A 20,188-nucleotide genomic window follows, 5' to 3' on the forward strand; every position below is an offset into this window, starting at 1 on the left:
TTGATGTATATTAAAGCTGATGGTTGTATGCAGGACATTGTCTGCTGACACAGATGACAATGAGAGACCAAAAGATACCTGGGGGCCTGGCGGCAGGTAAGACTGGCACCTGTCATCCATCTGGTTCAAACAACAACCAGACCTCCGCCCGCCGCCACATCCTCCGTCAAACTTCTCATCTATTATTTTTAGTTTTCAGACTTTTCTTTGTGCTGTTTAGTAAGGCTGCACGGTTACCCCAAAATGTTGCTCTGAAGTGAGGGAAATAAATTGAAAATCAATTAGAACCAAAATAAGTTTCACTTCAGAAGTTATTGGAATAACAGGACTCTCCTTATTCACTATAGGTGATTTTGGGGGAGCCTTTATTTTCTCCCTTCCAAAGAAACAAAGAAATGTTTTTTTTTAAATAGTGCAGCCCTACTTTGTTAAAACAGCAGTCATTTAAAGTTTGTAAAAAAGGGCATTTTATTTTGTCTTTGATCTCATTGTCATCCTTCTGTCAGCATCATGTCATCAAGAAGAAGTGCAGTATATGACCTGATAGAAATGGGTCGATCAAAGCACGTGAAATGTTTGCTTTTTAAAATTGCTTGTCTTTTATTACCTATAATGGAAAAAAAATCCTCACTAAAACAGTAGCAGGATGGAAAAGTTAGCGTGGCGAGCCTATCATCATGCCTAGCCGACATAATGGCAAGCCAACAGAAGATAATGTACAGTACAGAGAATGTACGGTAGTAGCTTATACTACTAGCTTATGCACTAAAACTAAGGTGTGAGTGGGTGACACTAGAGTTTTCTTGCTCTGGCCCATATGTCTGCACAGTATCTATAATACTGTCAAAGCAATTATGGTTGCCATTTTTCATTCTACCAATAAAATTAAACTATTGCACCTACAGCCATGACCAGTGCAGCGATTTAAGCTACTGCCACGCAGGGAGGTCTGCAGTGTGTGTTACTGTGTGCAGTTTTGTAAAGTAATGGGTTGAGCATGTAGGGTAGGCTTAGTGGTTCCCCAGGGTTGGATTTCTACCCGTGCGCACACACACGTACATACACTCTTAATGAGGTCAGAGTCAAACAGCGTTTTTGCTGCAGTGCTCCTCCCTGCTAATAGTTCCACAGGGTCTGGGAGTAAGTGATTACATCTAACTGGATTATAGGACCTGATTATCCAAAAATTTAATCGGCGACAAACAGTCAAATTAGAGGGAGGTTGTCATATAGTATATCCGTTTGAACCCCTGCAGTAACTTTCTTTTAAAAAAAAAAATCAAGCAGGCTGAGTAATAATAAATTTGCATATTTTTGAACCGGTGCTATTGGATGATGGCAGTTTGCATGCTGATATGCTCATAAAAGAGCAGTGGATGGGCACTGGGCGGCCAAACTACTCAAACCAGAGTGTTATGGTACATGCTCTCATTCCTGCTGTAAATTTTCACTGCAATTTGTAGATTTTTACTAGAAAATTCCTATTACAAAGTTTGCTCCTTTAACCTTAAGGGTAAAGTTTCAGACCAACATGCATAACAAGCCAGCTGACATGACAGAGAGAAGTCATTTCTTTTTTCTTTTAAATTTCATTTTACAGCTATATTTGGCAAAAATAAATATGGTAAATAAAAAGTTAATTCTTAACCATTACACTTAGATGACTTTCTCTTAAGTAGTGAAACTCGGCCATTCTGCTGTCCATTAATTGTTTTCTTTTTGGGGTTTTTTGAAGTTAAAATCCTCAATAGGGCATAAAACTGAATTAATACAGCAATAGTCTTTTTTTTTAACAGCTAACTTTTCGCTCCCAAGAAAAGCTAAGCGTTCTCACCTTGACTTCAGAGAAGAGCTGCTACTTTGCACAAAGTGTTTCTTTCAAAATTCAAATATAAAATGCATTCAGAAACATACCACAGACACTTAAATAGCGCGCAAGTCCGTGAAAGGAGCATGGTGGATCTTTGTCCGATCCTTGGCTGGTCCCCTGCTGGTATGTGGCCATAATGAGATCCCCTGCGAGCAATGTAGTCAGTGCAGCCACAAGTGGTAACGCCCTTAAGTAGTATGTAGGGAAAAAAAATTATATCTCATGTTTCCACCAGGGGGAGCAGCCATAATGGAACATAATTTATTTACTTCCTGCTATATTCATGCATTTTAAATTCGCTCAGGGCTTCTATGTACCTTTCTGTAAAACATCAATGTATATATTTGTTTTCAACAAATATAAGAGTTTGTTCAGGTTGAGCCAGAAGACAAACAGTGACAGAGTTGTTGCTGATGAATGTTTCTGAACATAAATGCTAAAAATGTGTTTTTTTAATAGAATTGCAAATATTTGTATATAAAAACTAAAATCTAAGCTTAAATGTGAGATAAATATTAACGAGTGCTTTCAGAGAATATTTTAAATGTGTGTTCAAAAGGGCAAGTGACAGAGAGCACTCCCATTGTGTACCAGTTTGTGTACAGTATGAAATCCAGCACAAGCAGAGCCACCTGATTCTCTAGCATTTTTGGCTCTGGTTCAATTCAGTACTACTACTACTGAGTGTAGTGTATCAGTCACTAAATCTTGAGGCTCAATAACTGATGGCTGGTTTGATTGTTTTTTGTTCTAAATGTTGGACAGTCTGTGTGCAAAAACGTTTTCTTAGGTAAACAGTTTCACAGGCCTGTGTAAATTCTTCCTGGATTGAAAATATGACTGTTGTGCTGTTTTACTGCATAGTTTACTTTCCCATTTGTGTTTCAGTTCCCGTCCACTTTCGGTTGTAGTGTATTTTTTGTTCCTGACCATTTAATAAAGTTTAAAAAAGTAGCTCTGTGTAACTCATGCAATGGCATTTTTCTTTTCTCTTTTAGGACACGTCCAAAGGTCCAGTTCAATGGCTATGTTGGCCACGAGAGCTCCAATGGTCAGGCATCATTTGAAAATCCAATGTATGACACCAACATGAAACCCACTGAGGCTAAGGCAGTTCGATTTGATACCACACTCAATACCGTCTGCACTGTGGTATAGTCCAGCTATCATGCCACTGCCCATACAGTGGTTCAGTCCAGCATCCATTGCTGTAGTCTGCAGTGTGGTTTAACCAAACAAAAACAAAAGGACTAACTTAGGATTTGGACTCGTCACCATGAGCAGTCGCTGTGTAGCACGCTGGTCCTCGTACAGCATCATCTGCACAGTGATGCAGCTCTACTCCACTTCCTACCTGAACAAGGATAATACCCCCCTGTAGTCTGAAAGAGGAAAAAGGGAGAAATCAGTTGGAACCTATAAGCATGGGAGGAGACAATGACGTCATCAAGTAACACAATGTCTGTCGTTCAGGAGATCCAATGCTATAATTCAGACATTAGGGAAAAACACAGATTTAGGATACAATTAATTAAATTCCCTGAAAGAACATGTTTGTCCAGTTTTGGCTGACGTGCTTTTTCGCAACCTTCTTATAGAAAGAGTTTTATATGGCCAGTGTCATATGGGCCTCTGAAATCCCCTCTACAATTAAACTTGTTCATGCTGATCTAGCCCGGTGCCCCTTACGAACTCCCCTGCTGCAGGCCAGGAATGGGTTTGACTCATTTGAGGTTCAGACCTCAGGGGAAACTCATCCACCCTCCAGACATTAGATGGTTCATATATGTAGATATACCTCTTTCTGGATTTCCTTTATATGGGACTTGACAGGACTATACCCTGAGATGTAATGACACTTTAACAGAGTCTATTCAAAAAATAACAGTGATTGCACAGACTGCTGTAAGACCGACAAAACATACTGACATAATAACACTCTCATTCAGTCCTGGACACTGGAATGAAATTAGTGTTAATTGTGATGGACGAGTGCTAATCAAGCCAGGGTCAAGTAGAAGCTGCAGTGAAGTTTTGACGATGTTTTAGCCTATTTGAAGATCTGAACGAGTTGGGTTCAATATAGCAGGACAATCACAGAGTTAGTAAAGTTTAGTTGTCAGTTAATTATGGGTTTCTGTAATTGTCTTTACCTTATTTCGCCTTTTCTAATAATGTCTACAAACAGTAGATAGCAACTTATTAGGCTAAAACATACCAAATCAGGCTTGTTCAAACAAAGTTCAGTATCAGAACCTGTGGACTTATTTTAGATGTCAATTGAACATTTTCAAATATGATTATATAAAGGTACAAAATACATGCAGTCAACTTAATACAATATTCCACAGTAGCATTAGGCAAGCTGAGATAAACCAGAAAACCAGACATTTGAGTTGCCCGGTTGGTGTACGCAGTGGACTGGTTTCCAGAGGCCTGTCTAATACAATCAAGGAGTCAGACAACTGATTCTCATTCTTAAACTAGCCAGGATTCTGTGCTTGGTGGCTGAACAAGTGGAAGCCTGGAGGCAATAAGCTGTCAGGATCGTCGACTGCTGCAATCAGCTGTAGCCAAATCCAGGAAATGAATTGTCTTCTCATAGCTCTGATCGGGACTATCAGTCAGGAAATGACTGATTTTATATACTCTCCAGCCACAAAATCAGAAATAGATGAACTGATTGACAGATTCTTTGACTGACAGACGCAAACAAAAGGACAGATAGACACCTCTGTCAGTCGTGCTGGAAGGAGGACATGTTGCTGTGGAAGCAGAGGCAAATAGCCTCTTATTGTCTCTTCTGGCATTTTTCTTCAGTGAAGATATTGATGAACAGACTCGTATGTTCAAAACCCCAGTGGCCCCATGGGACTTCCCAAACCACTGCTGCCGGGGACCCCAAAATATAAACTTTATATAAACCGCACAAATTTTGCACTAGTGTGTTTTTCTGACTGGGTTATGAAAAAAAATGAATAATTTTTGGGTCTGAAATGGGTTTGGAAAATGAGTAATTAAAAAATAGCATTTTATTCAAAAACTTCTATCTTTAAAAAGATGACAAAAATGATTAAATACAGGGTTACAGAGTGTTTGTATATACACATTTATATTTCACACTCCCTGTAAGCAGAAGGTGTGACCACATGCTATACTGTTGTTTATTTTGTTGCCATGACAACACGCTAGCCAACCAGAAAGTTGAGAATAGTTTACCTGTAGACCTCCAAGCAGGAAAGGAAATGTTGTCCTGCCATTTAGAAACGTTGCTGTTTCTGAAAGCTCATACTGAAAATTGTTAGTAATATCTAACACTTTAAATACAATCTTTCAAAACGATTTTATAATGTGCAGTTTGGTCCCAGTGAAACATTGGTGCCACGTTACTGATATGGAATGCACATGGCCCAAGACCAGAAGGCTCTGTAGCAGGAGAGCATCACCGGTAGTCATTTTACCAATAATCAGTGATATTGGGGAGGCGTTTGTGCAGAACTCAAAGGAGACCAGAAGGCAATACCCACCCCAGTCACTGCCTCTTTATCCTGCCGCCATCTGGCCAGTGATACAGAAGTATTCAGTGCTACATCACCAGACTTTGAAGCAGTTTCTATCTTCAGACTCCCCATTCAGTGAGAAAAACTACTTATTTAAACTATCAAATCTGTCAGCTTTTTATAACGTGAATATGTGAGGACTACATGTACAATTTTGTACGTGAACTTTGTGTTGCTCGAATATTTACAGTGTTAGATATATAGTATATCGAATTCAGAGGATTCTACTGCTACAGTTGTAGCCGTTGATTGTGTGAGCTTTCAGGAATAACAAGTGACTGTTTCTGTAACGCTCTTTAAAAACGCTCTTTCGACACACATTGTCATGCATTGTTTCGACACATCAAATATCTGATGCACATTATCTTGTTTGAACACACCTTTTTAAAGAGCGCACAACCTATTTGCGTTGAGAATTGGTAATTTACCACAGAGGACAAAAAGATACAGCATGAAGACAACATGCACAATTATTGTTGTCGATAGTTATCGTCCCCTGAGCCCCTCCATTGTTTGAGAAATACCTCGTGTGCAGAGAGTTAGTTACGTCCTGCTTATCAATGCTGGAACCTCACTGCAACAAATATACAAGCTTAGTGAGTGCGACCCCAGTCGGCTTAATTTCCTGCTATTTTAAATCAAAACGCTGTTCTAGCATCAATCGGTTTTCAGGATTCAAAAAAGGTCCGGTAGTTTCAAGTCGCTTACCAAGCTTGTTATTTCTCGCAGTGTCCTCTCAAAATATTTTTATTTTTCGAAAGATGCTGCACTTGGTTTAAATCACAGATGTTAACTGCTTTTATCGTCTGTCGTTGTCTTTAGGTCTGTTTCCTGTTCCACACTCCATGCACAACATTGAGTCATTGTTTTTATACGTCAAGAATTTGCTTTAACCTTACGCAATTTTTTTTTTAATTGTCCAAAATTTCATTTTATTTATGTTTCCCATGTCCATGGTATGTATGTGTTCATCTACACCTATTCATTCATTCACACAGTATGAAATGGTGAGTAGATAATGATAATAATACCCTAAAAACCATGTTATAGTGAGTCTGGCAAAGGTTAATTTAACTTAAATGTGTAGATTTTCACTATAACCTAAATACAGGGATTTAAAAAAGCATTCAGCATGAGGAGGTTGTCACAGCCACCTGTTATGAGATAAGGAAGAATAAATTAACAGCAAATGGGGAGGAAGGGGGGGTGTTTAGATTTTCAGCTCCGGTAATTGAATGTGTCTGTACACACAACCCTAAATGCTGGAAAAGTGAGCTGGAACAATAATCATTATGTATGGAGGAATTATACCTCATTGTCAGCCTGTCATTTATAGCTTCGGTATCAGGGTCATGGTCAGACAGCCAAAAATAGCACCAATGCGATGCAGACAAAATAAAAATACACAGACGAGTGTAGTGGCTAAAGTAATAGCAATAACCACAAGTCAGAAGATGCATATCTAAAGTCTCTTCACAGGAATAAACAAGACTTCTGTAAACAAAAATAGAGCATCTGTTCACACCTCGTGAGCCTCCACTCTCTTTTTTTACTGTTAGAGTGCACCCCGTGACTCTGTTTTAATTGATTTAATTAATTCAGTTGAGAGTTCCTGTGGAGTCAAGAGTGCATAATAGAGCCTGAGAATTAGCAGCTCCAAGGTTTCCACCGGCATAATAAAAGGTCTCGTTTTTAACAATTAATGGCAGAGATTTGATCTCCTTGTGTGCCCGAAAGAGAAAATTCAGACTCTGCGTTGTCTCTATTCTGGTGTTTTGGTCACAGCGGAACCTTACTGTCCCCACAGAAGTTCAGCCAAACGCAAACTGCACATATCAAAACTGCAGCAGGATTCTCAAGTTATAATGTTTCTGGGGCCTCACATGCGTGTCTGACCTCTGCTGACCCTTCAAGGTTTCTCCAACAGTCAGCTTCATAGTTACATATGCCATCATCAGCTGTTTCTTTCAGTAAGTGTTTTCACTCCTTGCATTCATACACTGAGAGTAAGCGTATATTCACACAAAGATAAATTTACATTAACAATGTCACAGTAGTGGTGCAGACAGTGTTGAAGTACTATTTTACAGCCAAGCACAATAAATATTTTATAAATAGCCTGTATTTGTATAGCGCTTTTCTAGTCCCTAAGGACCCCAAAGCGCTTTACACAACCTGTCATCCACCCATTCATTCACACACTGGTGATGGCAAGCTACATTGTAGCCACAGCCACCCTGGGGTGCACTGACAGAGGCGAGGCTGCCGGCACTGGCGCCACCGGGCCCTCTGACCACCACCAGTAGGCAACGGGTGAAGTGTCTTGCCCAAGGACACAATGACCGAGACTGTCCAAGCCGGGGCTCGAACCGGCAACCTTCCAATTACAAGGCGAACTCCCAACTCTTGAGCCACGATCGCCCCTTATAAAAGCATCTATTTCAATAAAAAGTCCTCAACATTGTGGTAAAAATAGGTTCTGTAGAAAGTGAAGAAGAGCGATCTGGAGATAAAAAGACACCTCCCATGATTCTCTTTAAAAAAAATAACTCATAATCTTAACCACATTATTGGTTAAGAGCATACATGACAACAATGCTTATCTACATGGTAATATTTATAAGCCATGTGCAGTGATTTACTGTATCAGAAACTGATAGAGCCAAACCTTACAACAATCCTTGTCTGGTATAGCTAAGACTAATTTTCTCCCCAGTGCCCTGCCAAAGGAAGGCACTGGGGAGAAAAGCAGCCTTAGCTGTGCACATGGCAGCTTACAGTGACTTTAAAAACGGATTAACAGCAGTGCTACTATTCTCTATCACTCAACCTTTTTAAAATGAGCAAAACGAAATTCAGCTGAACGTGACAGAGAAGTGCCACAAGATGCCTTGAAAATCTGGACGATGTCCTCTTCACTTGAGGCCTTTTTTTTTTCTTTTTTTTAGCAGAATTAGTCAGGACGTTTTAAAGTTTGTCCTTAATTTGGCAGCAGTCTTCGCTGTTTAAAGCAGCGACAGCTGGCCGCAAGATTTAAGAAAGGAACTACAGACTACATTTTAAAATGCCAAGGTTATTTTTACTTCTTCAGTTAGGACTTCTCGCAGCTTGGGGAGAGGTTTGATTTGTCCGTCACTTTTTCTAGAGCGGTATTGTCGGCAGTCCTTGATGAAACAAGGGACTCAAAGCCACAATGAGCTTTGGGAGGAGGGAAAAAAATCACTGCTGGAAATTCATTGCCAGATGGAAATCTGACCTTGTGTATCTCTTTTCTCAAACAATATTAGTCTTACTTACACACATATAGTCTAAATATCTGGCTTGTTTTTGTTTCACTTTTTATGCTAATCAAACTAAATATTAAGTATAGTTTATATTTGTTTTGCATCTTTTTCTCAACAGTTTGGTGAGGACAAACTTCTCATGCTGTGTGCTGATGTTAGAGCTAAAATCTACTACCTGCTCTGGATTGAATATTACATTATTTCCACTATTTAACCAAAAGGATAATTATGGCATTGCCAGCTCATGGCTGTGTGAGCCTCACATATGCTATCTTTACACGTTACACAAAAAAGATGCATTCTCAGCAACACATATTAACATAAAGCATTGCTGTTGCTCATAAATACTGAAATAAAGAGTTTATTTTTTCTTCTCCCGAAAGGCAGGAATAAGCCGAGAATCGGCAGGTCCTTAACAGGAAGTTGCATTCATTGTAAATGTTTTTATTTTATGCCTCATAATATCTACATTTTCATCTCTGTCGTCTCACCATCATCATGTGCTGCTGAACTTGAAGTAGGTGCAAAAGAAAAAAAAACATTTTTGTACAGAAATCTATTTTTTATGAAGAATTTGTAAAAAAAGAAAAGAAGAAACAAATTATTAAACATGCTGTACTTTTTATGATTAATGAAGTAGGTACAAAAAAATCTTGTTCATTACAGTCAATGTTTTTACTGTTACACACCATGTAAAAAAAATCTATGGTTCAAACTGACTTTAAAAGATGAAAAATATAAAAATGTCAGATCTCGTTTGTCCATCATGGCTGCTTTTACACAGGAACAGAAACCCGGTGTTGATTGTACTTGTGCTGAAGGGACACGTATGATGAGAGTCACACCTTCAGACAATGTTACTGACTGTGTAAAACACTTTTGCAGCTTATGTCGTTCTTCTGAACATTAAAGCTTTGAAAGCATTCACAGAGATATGGTACACGATGCAGTGACACATTCAATAGTTTTGTATGGCTTCTTATGTGGCAGCTGTCCTAAAAATTGGTGACTCTTCTCATTAAAATATTGTTTACACTTTTAAAAAAATGGATCTCAGACACATGAACACACTAAACAAACACCAGATGTTACGTGTCATAATATTATTAAGGGTAGGTACCGGTGGTTTGAAATGAAGCTTCGTAAAAGACAGTGTTCTTGTGTAACAGCAGCCCTGTGCGACTGTGTGGGATGACATTCACAGGCACAAAAAGATTCTGGATTTTGGACTTGACCCCTTTACAGACTAAAATCTGACCTCATTTCTGTCTAAATGAGAAGAGATTTGGTACTGCTTGGTTAAACACTGGTTTTAGAGTGGAACGTGAACATGTTGCAAATTTAGGCGCTAGCTTCATTATCAAATTGACAACAGTTTTTGGAGGTTCCTGGAATATACATGTACCTTAAAAATGGAATTTTCTATCCTCCTTGGAGATCATGAAGGAGAAACACAATGGGATGTTATGAAGGTTTAAATAACAGTAAGTGAATGCAGCCTCACAACCTGCTAAAGAGACATACAGTTTATCTATCAGCTATTTTGATGACATTATTTGAGAATAAAGTTTTGATACAATAACTCACGTTGTGCTTCAGTGTTTTCTTGAACCTCTGCATGAAGTCTGGATGCAGTTTCCTGCTGCTGCGCCAGCTTTCCAGCACAGTACATGTTAAGGTGTGTTTTCTTGATGGATACATAGACAAATGCACGGAGACGTTAGCTCGTCGCACTGGACTAATTGCTTCTTGAAAAATTTGAAAGCATTCAGCAAATTTTGTACACGTTATTTGAGCGGGACTCAACAGATTGTTGCCAGGTGCATCATGTCTGCTTTAACTATAGCAAAAAAATATGTGCCTAGAATTTGATTAGACTGCTCTTATGGCAAATTGCTCTGATTGGACATAGTTTTAAAAAGGCACATTCCTGTGTATTGTTTCATGTCAAGACTAAAACCAAGCTACCAAGTCCAAGTAACTCTCTGTAGACCTGTGAAATAAAATTGCAGTGAGACACAGACCCAGGCTGGGGTATAAAACAATTTCTCAAGCTTGGAGTGTTCCCAGGAGTACAGTGGCCTCAATAATGGTCTAATGGAAGGAGTTTGAAATCTGAGCAAAAAAGGCTTCAACTGGGGACATGACCAAGAACCCTTTGGTCAGTCTGAACCCCCTGCAGTGACAGGGTTGATGACTATCTTGGTAGTACCACATCTAATGCAGATTTCCTCTAATAATAATCATATTGCTATAGCAAATTTTAAACCATACAGATGAGAGTGTTTTACGGTTGTGTGAAAAAAACATTAGAGAAGTGTACATATAAAAATATGAAGCACTACAGTCAAAAATAAAGGGTGAAAGTTTATAGCTAATCTTAAAAAATGATTTTTCAGCAGTAATTAAAAGAAAAAAAAACACTGATTGGCTGAGGAAGGCTGTTCTAATGGTCAGGTGCTACAACCACAAAGGACCGGTTGCCTTTGGTTTTAAAATAAGATTGTGGAGCGGTTGAAAGATTCCGATCAGATGATTGAAGAGGCCGACTGCTTAAAAAAAGTCTCAACAAGAGCCTTTTTTTAGTGAAATTTGAATTCACTGGAAGCCAGTGAAGTATAGCAAAAAATCTGATGTTTAAGTGCTGAGTAGTTTGTTCTTTTTTGTTTCGTTTTGGGAGTGGGGGACCTGTCCTGTCGTGCAGTGTAGCAATTTTAACAAATGGAGCATTATGGCATTTGCTGTAATTGTCTACTTGAGTCACCTAGTCATATTTTATTAGAGCCTTAATATTTTTTATTTTGGATTATTACAACCATAGCAGATAAGACTGAGGGATGGAAAGGGGGGAAAAGTCTGTGCTAGTGATCGCTTGCGACACAGAAATGTCAGCATAACACAGTGGGCCCAAAACTCCGTCCGCTTCAGGTCCCAAAGTCAAACGAACACTGCAGCATCACTGAGAGTTAAAAACTTTCTAAATTATTTCATCTTTAATAAAATGATCTGCGTTGCTGCTTTACCATGTGTAACAATTAAGTTTAACATCCAGGCATACATGAAAACAGAATTTATTAAATTAAACGGAGTTAGAAGTTAGCAGAAAGTTAGCAGATATTTAGCTCGCTGTTTTCGCTAGTTACCTAAACATGCTATGTCATGTTCTGACTGAGAGATTTCTGGAAAAAAAAATAAAATGTACATGACTATGACTTCCAACATGAATGTAGAGAGAAAACTACACAATAGTGACGTTTGTAGGATTACTGAAGTTGGGCTAGATGGTATATAATGCTGTGCTAGTGATCGCTAGCGACACCGCTATGTTAGCATACCAAAGCATAACACAGTAAACCTGGAGAATGAACGCTAATCTTTTTCCACTTGATAAAAGTTCCCAGTGGTTTGTTTTTTTTGGGTTTTTTTGGACGGATGGATGGATCGGAATCGGATCAATCGGATGGAAAATTGCTGTAAACGGACCAAACTTCAGTAGGGGAGAACAACTGAGATAATCCAGCCACAATATGAGGTTAATCATTAATGTAAGATAAGATAACCTTTATTACTCTCACACGTGGGAAATTTGTTACAGCAGAAAGTTGGACAGTGCAAAGTTACATAGCAAAAATTAGAAAAACACTGGAATAACATATACTGTTGTTCCAGTGTTAGAGCACCTACCAGATAATTCAACAGTATGTTTAATTGTACGGAAGTGGAGGAAGCAAGAGGAATGAGTTGAGTAAAGTTTGACTTATCTGACTGTTTTGTTTTGTTTAATGCACTTTATAATGCAGTGCGCCTTATGTATGAACACAGACCCGTTTGTCGACAGTGCGCGTTAAGGCCCACAGTTATAATACTGTGGGCCTTATGGTCCCATCTTGTTAGAACAATAAACCTTTCACGTTATAACGTGATACACTTGTATTTTTCTTTTGCCTGGGTGGCAGCTCTACGCTTCCGTATCTACGCTTCCGTACATAAATACGGTAGTAAAAGTTTCAAATTACTGGGTGATAGTAAATGTTTGATTTTCGCATCCTTTCTTAGATGAAAAACAGTGAGATTGTTGAAATGTGAGATTGAAGTTCAAATACTGATCAGATACTTGGCAAATGATTTGATATTGCTAGAGAAGGTATCAGGGCTGATCACAAGAACTTCAGTAGAGTAAAGCTGGTGTAAAGCCACAATATAACAGCAGACAAAAGCCTGCCTGGAGTTTGACAATTTAATGAATTTAATGGACTCTTCAAGGACAAAAGAAAAGGAAAGAATATCAGTCCTGAAGAGGCACCATAAAACCAAAACAATACCAGAGTGGCTTTGGAACAAGTCTCCGACTGTCTTTCAGTGCCGCAGGCAAAACCCAAACTTAAAATCCACAGAAAGTCTATGCAAAGACCTGGAATTTGGAGTTGCTTCTTGATCGCCCGTAAGTGTGCAGATCCCATTGAGGCTGAAAACTGTAAATGCAAAAGGGGCCTCTGCGATAATAAATTATTGTCTCAATGATTATATATTGTATAAGATTTCCTTTCCTTCCATCTTTCCTTGTTTTCAAATATATTTGTGAAAATATATTATTATCACTATTACTTTTTTTTTTGGGGGGGGGGTGTTCCTTAACCTAAAGTCAGAAGGTAATGTTTTATTTTGTGCAAACAAGTCAATATTTTGTTTTTTATTATTATTTATTTTATTATTATTATTGGTATCTATCAGTTAGTTATTATTATAGTCAGAATCCTGTGCAAATATGTCATTTTATTAAAGGTAATCTGAGTACGGATTTATAGTCAATGATAATCCATTAGAGAGTTTGTTTGCACTAGGAAAGTGTGTGTAAAGTGTGCAAATGTCAGTAACAGGTTATTAACTCCAGGGGCTGGAGTGGATTATCTTACTTATCTTGAGTGTTAGTTACTGATAAAGTTTGTTTCTGTCCCAGACTGTTTCTATGGCTACAGGTAGGTTAGAAACCTCTATGAAAGTGAATACATAATATACAAGTAATGAGGTTAATTCACTGACGGATGTGAAACTTGAGAAGAGAGCACAAGCACTCAGAAGCAACACGTGGATGGTTGAAACCACAGGGCGGGGCCATCAGTTGAAACAGCGAAAACTTTATTTAGAAAGCACATTGCAAAATGAAGCACCAAGCTGGTTTATTCAGGACTGATTAAAGAGTAGAATAAGAATAGAAATGAAAAAATAAAAACAAATAAGATACAATAAACAAAACAATCAAAAATAGCATATAATTAAGTGCATTTAAAAATATTACAAAGAAGACCAGATGGAGTAGGTAAATTCAAACTGTTGCTAATAAAATAATTCAAATAATGAATTCTTGCTTATTTACATGTTCATCCTCATTAAATAGTCAGAGTGTATCACACTTTTGTTGTGTGGGCAAGTACTGTTAAAAACCATAGAAAGGTGCTTTACATCCAATTGGTGATTAGACATTTTCCAGAGATGCTATAAATACCATATATTAATTTGTATTTAGTGCAAGAAATGCATAAAATGCCACCCATTGCAGGAGGACTGGAGCCTATCTCGGGTGTTATTAAGCTAATGGTGGGGTGCAACCATAGAAAACAACCAGTCAATCTAACTGCCAAAGCAGAATAATCGATTAACCTAGCATGCCAGGCACAAGGAGAACATGCAAACTCTGCACAGACTCAGCACACTCCTTGCTGCGAGTTGACAGTGCACCACTGTGCTGGCCATGCAAAATATGTCATGAACAACATTACTATCACTGCAGTATTTGGCATCCACTGATGCCTATTTCAATCAGTTGCCCAGTAGCACAAATAAAGCATTTGAATAAAATTTACCATGTTTTTTTTTTCTCACTTCTCAAGATCCCAGATGCAGAAACCTTCAAGCAATAATTAAGTAAATAAGTGTGTTTTAAAAAACCACCTTAACATGTTTACCTTGTCTTGACATTGAAAGAGTTTTGGGATGACCAAAACCTTATTTCAAGTCTCTGATGGTCTCTCAGTGCCCCAGGCAAAGCCTGGACTTAAACTCCACAGAAAATCTCTGCAAAGACCTGGAGTTTGCAGTTCACAGACACTTCTGTTCCAATCTGATCGTCCGGGTGAGCAGATCTTATTTAAGCTTCCTGAGAAGTCTGAAAACTATAACTTCAAACTGTAAACTTACAACTTACATCCATTTCAGTTCAGCCTCAGATACATTATAGATTTTGAAGACATTTCAAAGGTTAGTATCAACATTTCTGAATCCAAACAATTCTATTTTAAATAGACAAGGATTTTTTTCAACTTTTGGGCAGAAACATGTTTTGTGAGATTCTCCTCAGATATTCATCTTGCACATGAACATGTGTGAGATGGCCATTTCAGGTCGCTGTGAGCCCCACTTATAACAGTCAAAATCGAATTAATTTTTCAGTGAAAGAATGCTGAGAATAATGTCTAGAAAAGAGATAACTGAGGAGGAAAAACCACCAGTATTCAGTATTCAGGTCACAATAACAGTGACCAAGTCTTCCAATGCCATCAACATAGATTGGGGGAGAATTAAGATGAGAATTAATGGGATGGAACTTGTGTAAATCAAACACAAATGTGATGAGAGCGTCCTATTCGCAAATGGTACTGTGCGGTTTCTGGACAAACTGTTGATGCAGTGTTGATTCCTGCCTTTTTTATATTGCAGATGTCTGGCACAGCAAGTTTATGTTTGGTCAAAACAGCAGACAGGTTGTCGAGAATCTTGTTGACATTTGTTTTATCGAAGGTTGTAGCCCGTGAGAGGCTGATAGCTTGAGGGCTTCATGAGGAAAGGGTAGGCTGCTAAAAAAAAGCTGTAAACCTGTCAGCTTTAGCCATCCTATTCTCTGTCCAGGTTTCAGTTGTAGGCATTTTCTAAATCATAGGCAACGTTCTGTATCTAAAATGAACGGCATATCTTGAATTAGCTGACTACAAAATAAAGCTATGTTTAAAACTACTCTCCTTAAGCCTCAACTAGTGTGTGAATGGGTGGATGACTGGATGTGTAAAGCGCTTTGGGGTCCTTAGGGACTAGTAAAGTGCTATACAAATACAGGCCATTTACCATTTACAGGCCATTTATACAAATCACCTGTTCTATCAGGTAGTTCCTCTGTTCTGTGGAGAGAAAGACATGATTGTGGGTCCAATATTGTACTCTGGGAAGTGATTTGGATCCCTGTCATGTCAGCCTCTGTCGAAGACTGTAGTAGGGAGGGGTGTGAGGAACTGTCAAGCTTCCCAGACTTCTAAAACTGGCAAAAATTCAAATTCCATATTTATTTTGAGTCATTTCTGGATGATCTATTTACCTGTGAACAGTCACAAATCTGAACTTCTACTTTGAATTACAGATCTACTCACTTTACTGAAGAAACTCCCACTTTTCAAGCAGCGACTGTTTGTAACTGTTTTATTTCAGTAACTGAATCTCAGAGACTCAGCTCTCTTGCCCAGCGACTAATAGCATGTAACTGAATATTAATCAATAAAACAGCATGTAGTATGTAGAACTTTAGATATTTTAGGGGTTAACATTTGATGAATGAAAGATGAAAGAGCTTGCTTCACCAGCGATGTTGTCATACATGTGAACTTGTATGATTGCCAGGTTGATGTATAGGTTATTTTGATTTTCAGCTTACAAAGCTGTGATTCGAATAACTGCTCTTTGGATTTATTGACAGTTGATCTTAGGATAAAAAGTACAAATTTTACTTTGGTTTGACTCGACAGAATTAGTTATTATTATTATGATTATTATACTTGTTATTTAAAACGTTGTTACTCATTTAAGCAAGAAACAAAGATATAATCTGACTGAGCATGTACAAGGTGAGTGTAATCACTCTACCTAGTAACTGGAGAAATCTAAAGCTACCAGCTCCTCTAGTCAAGAACAGTGGTGTGTAATATCGCAGATTTTACAGGTAAAGTAAATGCAAGACTGTTATTGCTACTATCAAGAATTTTAATCTATAAAGGTAATTTATATTGGGGAGAGTAACACATTTTAATGACCATCAAATCACTGTGATTTTTGTTTTCCACAATAATTAGTTCACACAACAAAATTCAGCCTTTTATGTAAACCAGGTTTTTGGAAGGGTTGGAGTGTAAATGCACCTATCTCTACAGCAAAATGGACCAACTTCTGTTGTTTAAATGTGCTATAAGCTATAAATAAAATAGATCTGACAGTCAACACAGGAAGATTCAGACATTTTTCATGTCTAAACAAACTATTGATGCTGTCGGGCTGGTATCAATCTGATACCAATACCAGCATTGGTATTGATACTATGATATCCCCACACTTCCTGTCAAACGTCTCGGCCCTGAAGTTAAACCTCCCAGGAAAGCTAACGTATTGGCTAACGTTAGCCAGGTGTGCAACTCCAGTCACACTCCTAAGTCATTTGGCCTATTTCACCTGAGGTAAGTGGTACCATTGTCAAAAATCAATCTAGGACAATCCGGGGAGTTCAAATGACGTTCATGGCCTTCAAGTTGGAATTAATTTCCCATCTGTGAACTATTGTAACTCTGAACACTAGCGCCTGATAGCAACAAGGCATGCTTCAGAAATGAGTGAAAGGACTGAGAAGGGTCAGAGGTGACTGCCCACTTTGTTTTTCTCCACTTACACTCATGTTGAGTTTGCGGATGACATCAGTCTCCACGTATCTGCTTTCATCTGCGCTTTTAACTTTCTGTTGCTAACCTTCATGATGTGTTATATGTTGAGTTATTTCCAGTGTTTGTCATTTTCACTCTGTGTTCCAGTGGTGCTTGGCGCTGCTGTATAGGTAATATACAGATTTTAGGCTGAGTCGAGTTAATTGTATTGCCATCACAATGGGCCGCTAATGTGCCTGAGCTTCATCATTATGGGTGATCCTTGTTCATGCTTGAATGCAACTGGCTTATGGACGCATTAAGTTAAGGAGCATGCAATTATGATATCATCTGTCTAGATTATCATTTGTAGAACAAAAATGCATATTACTCTTAAGTCTGGGCTTCACACTTAACAGTCTTGAGCTATCATTAGTGTTTCTTTCCATGGTCTATCTAGCATATGTGGATGATCAGTATGTTTAATTTTGCCCTCAGTTGCTTAGCTCAGTAGTATGCATAGGATTGTTGTATACAGCAAGCAACATAATCCTTTCATCCTTTCATTGTCTTAACTGTAAATGATATAAATGAATATTTTTTTTATAATCCACTACCCTGTGCAAGAAACCTCAGAAACCCCATCAGTTTTACAAATTTATGCTAGTCAGTTGTTTTCAGAAAGATACCTGCAAGGAGGTCACACTCAATCAACTGAACACAAGGGAGCTAATTATTACCAAGGAGTCTGGCTTTTATCCACCGGCTAAAACACAAATCAGTGACATGAAGACAATTACTTTGTGATAGGACCACCTCAAGCTACTAAATACTGTGGGAATTCAAAATCCTGATATTCTATAATAAAGCCTGCTATTGGCTTAAAAGCAATGTTGAGATATGAGATTAAAAATATGAAATGTACCATCCGACTGTTTTGATTAATTAATAAGAAGCTGTTATCAGTATAATTTTAAACATGACACCTTTGTTGGCACCCTTGGTATATTTATGGCATATTTTCCTTCCCCAATGCCATAAATACAGCTTGACAGTTTTTCCTACACCGTTGGAGAGGGAGAGAAAAAACCATTTAGACATATAAACTACATATTGTTTTCCTTTATGAAAACAATGGTGACATTTCAACAGAAACTGCAGATCATTTACCCTCAGGAATCATGGGATTGAATATTTTCTGTGCTTCGCTCTATCCTAATGGAAATTTAAGGTGTCTTTAGTACTATTTTATGTTAATTTAACATTCCAACAGTTATTTTCCATTACTATTTTAGACCCTACTGAACATGTGTGGACTTTGGGAGACAGGTGGTTGTTATGGTTGCTTTATTAAACTGATCTGATAACTTTAAATTAGTTTCCGTCTGTTGGAAGAGAGTGGAAGAGAGTGTCTGTAACACAGCTCACATTTCCACTCATTTCCCACATGCATGAGTTATGCACTCCGTCTCTAATGCACAAATGGCTCCACACACCCATGTGCTGTATGATTTTATTGCATTTCACCAGATCTGCATTACTTCTGGATTTTACCGTAGATAAACTGCCTCACGTTTCAGATGATGGTAATTTATCGTGATCTCTTTTGCTTAGAAAATGTGTTGCTTGACCTAATTTTTATGAAATCGTTATTATTAATATGCAAGCCATCAACAATCGCATTGCAAAACAAAGATGTGAAATTTAAAAGGAGAATGGAGAGACTCACACAAACTTTATTAAAGTAACTCGGCTGATGTAGGTGGCACAGAAGCTACTTTTTAAAAAAAAAAACTTTTTTATCTCTTGAAACCATCACTCATTTCCCTTTCACAATCTTCTAATCAACTCTTTCTTCTTCATATCTTAAGTATACACTATTCTTTACTGTCAACAACAGGCTTCAAATTCCATATTTTTCTTTATACTTAACTTACTCAGTATTTAGTTAAAAGATGCACTGATTGGTTTCTGGCATATATTTTTGCAGTGTTCAAAACAACAGTTCCACTGTCAGTAGTTTCCACAGTAGTTAGGGGTTTTTTTTTTTTGCCATCTCTACAAGGAAAATCTTCATTATAAAAATAAAATCTTTCAGTGCAAAATTAATGTGACACAAAAGAAAAACATCAGGGTAACCAGCAAACATCTTATTTTCTGATAGGCCCATAGAATAGCCTGATATTGTTCAGTATTGATACTCGTATTTTCCCAATATATCAGTGCAAGAGGACAATTACAAAGAGAACATAGATGCTACCTATCAAGTATATTCTCAATTTTGTATTAGTAAATTCAGAAACTGATGGCTTATTAGTCCCTTATATACCTGATATCCAGTACCAGAGTAGTGTGCAGTTGTGTTCAGTTTGCCCCACTTTTGAAAAGGACCAATACTGTTAACAGTGATGACAAGTAAGAGAGGTCGTGCGTGTCAGTACGTAAACCTGTTTTCTCCATAGTAGCCAGCCTGCAAAGGTCATACTGTAAATACTTCCAGCCCAACCATGTCATGGGGGTGTGTAGTCTCTGATAAAGCTGCATACTATTTCATAGTTTTATTGTTGTGTCTCTTGTAACCGTTAATTATGACAGTTTTAAGTTTATAGTAATAATCAAAAAGCTGCTGCCTGCTGTAATGCTTGTATTTCTCTTGCTGTTAGTCACGATGTGCTTTTACAATGTAAATCTCTTTTATTTTAATTGGACTTGATTCTGCTCAGTTATCATCATAATGCAGAAATATACAATCTCAGTGACTAGATACCACAAATTGGGTTTGATTGTATATGGATAGGAAGGAAT

At 38.0% G+C, this 20,188-nt stretch overlaps 1 protein-coding gene across 2 annotated transcripts in view; it reads left to right on the plus strand.

Moving 5' to 3' along the window:
• The window catches only part of LOC146583171 (CUB and sushi domain-containing protein 1-like), a 456,826-nt gene extending 446,530 nt beyond the window's left edge, over positions 1 to 10,296 (plus strand). The window contains exons 74-75 of one of the 2 annotated variants that reach the window (XM_085268026.1): positions 34 to 96; positions 2,869 to 10,296. In XM_085268026.1, the coding sequence (XP_085124152.1) occupies positions 34 to 96; positions 2,869 to 3,028 (223 nt within the window). In that variant the 3' untranslated portion in view covers positions 3,029 to 10,296. The remainder of the gene's footprint in view (positions 1 to 33; positions 97 to 2,868) is intronic. The other variant, XM_085268032.1, reaches the window with a different exon arrangement.
• The last annotated feature ends 9,892 nt before the right edge of the window (positions 10,297 to 20,188 follow it).

The sequence above is a fragment of the Mchenga conophoros genome, linkage group LG1 (assembly GCF_057382185.1).
Source record: "Mchenga conophoros isolate Kocher_MC1m ecotype Shallow Benthic linkage group LG1, M_conophoros_male_GT1.1, whole genome shotgun sequence".
Classification (NCBI taxonomy): Eukaryota; Metazoa; Chordata; class Actinopteri; order Cichliformes; family Cichlidae; genus Mchenga; species Mchenga conophoros.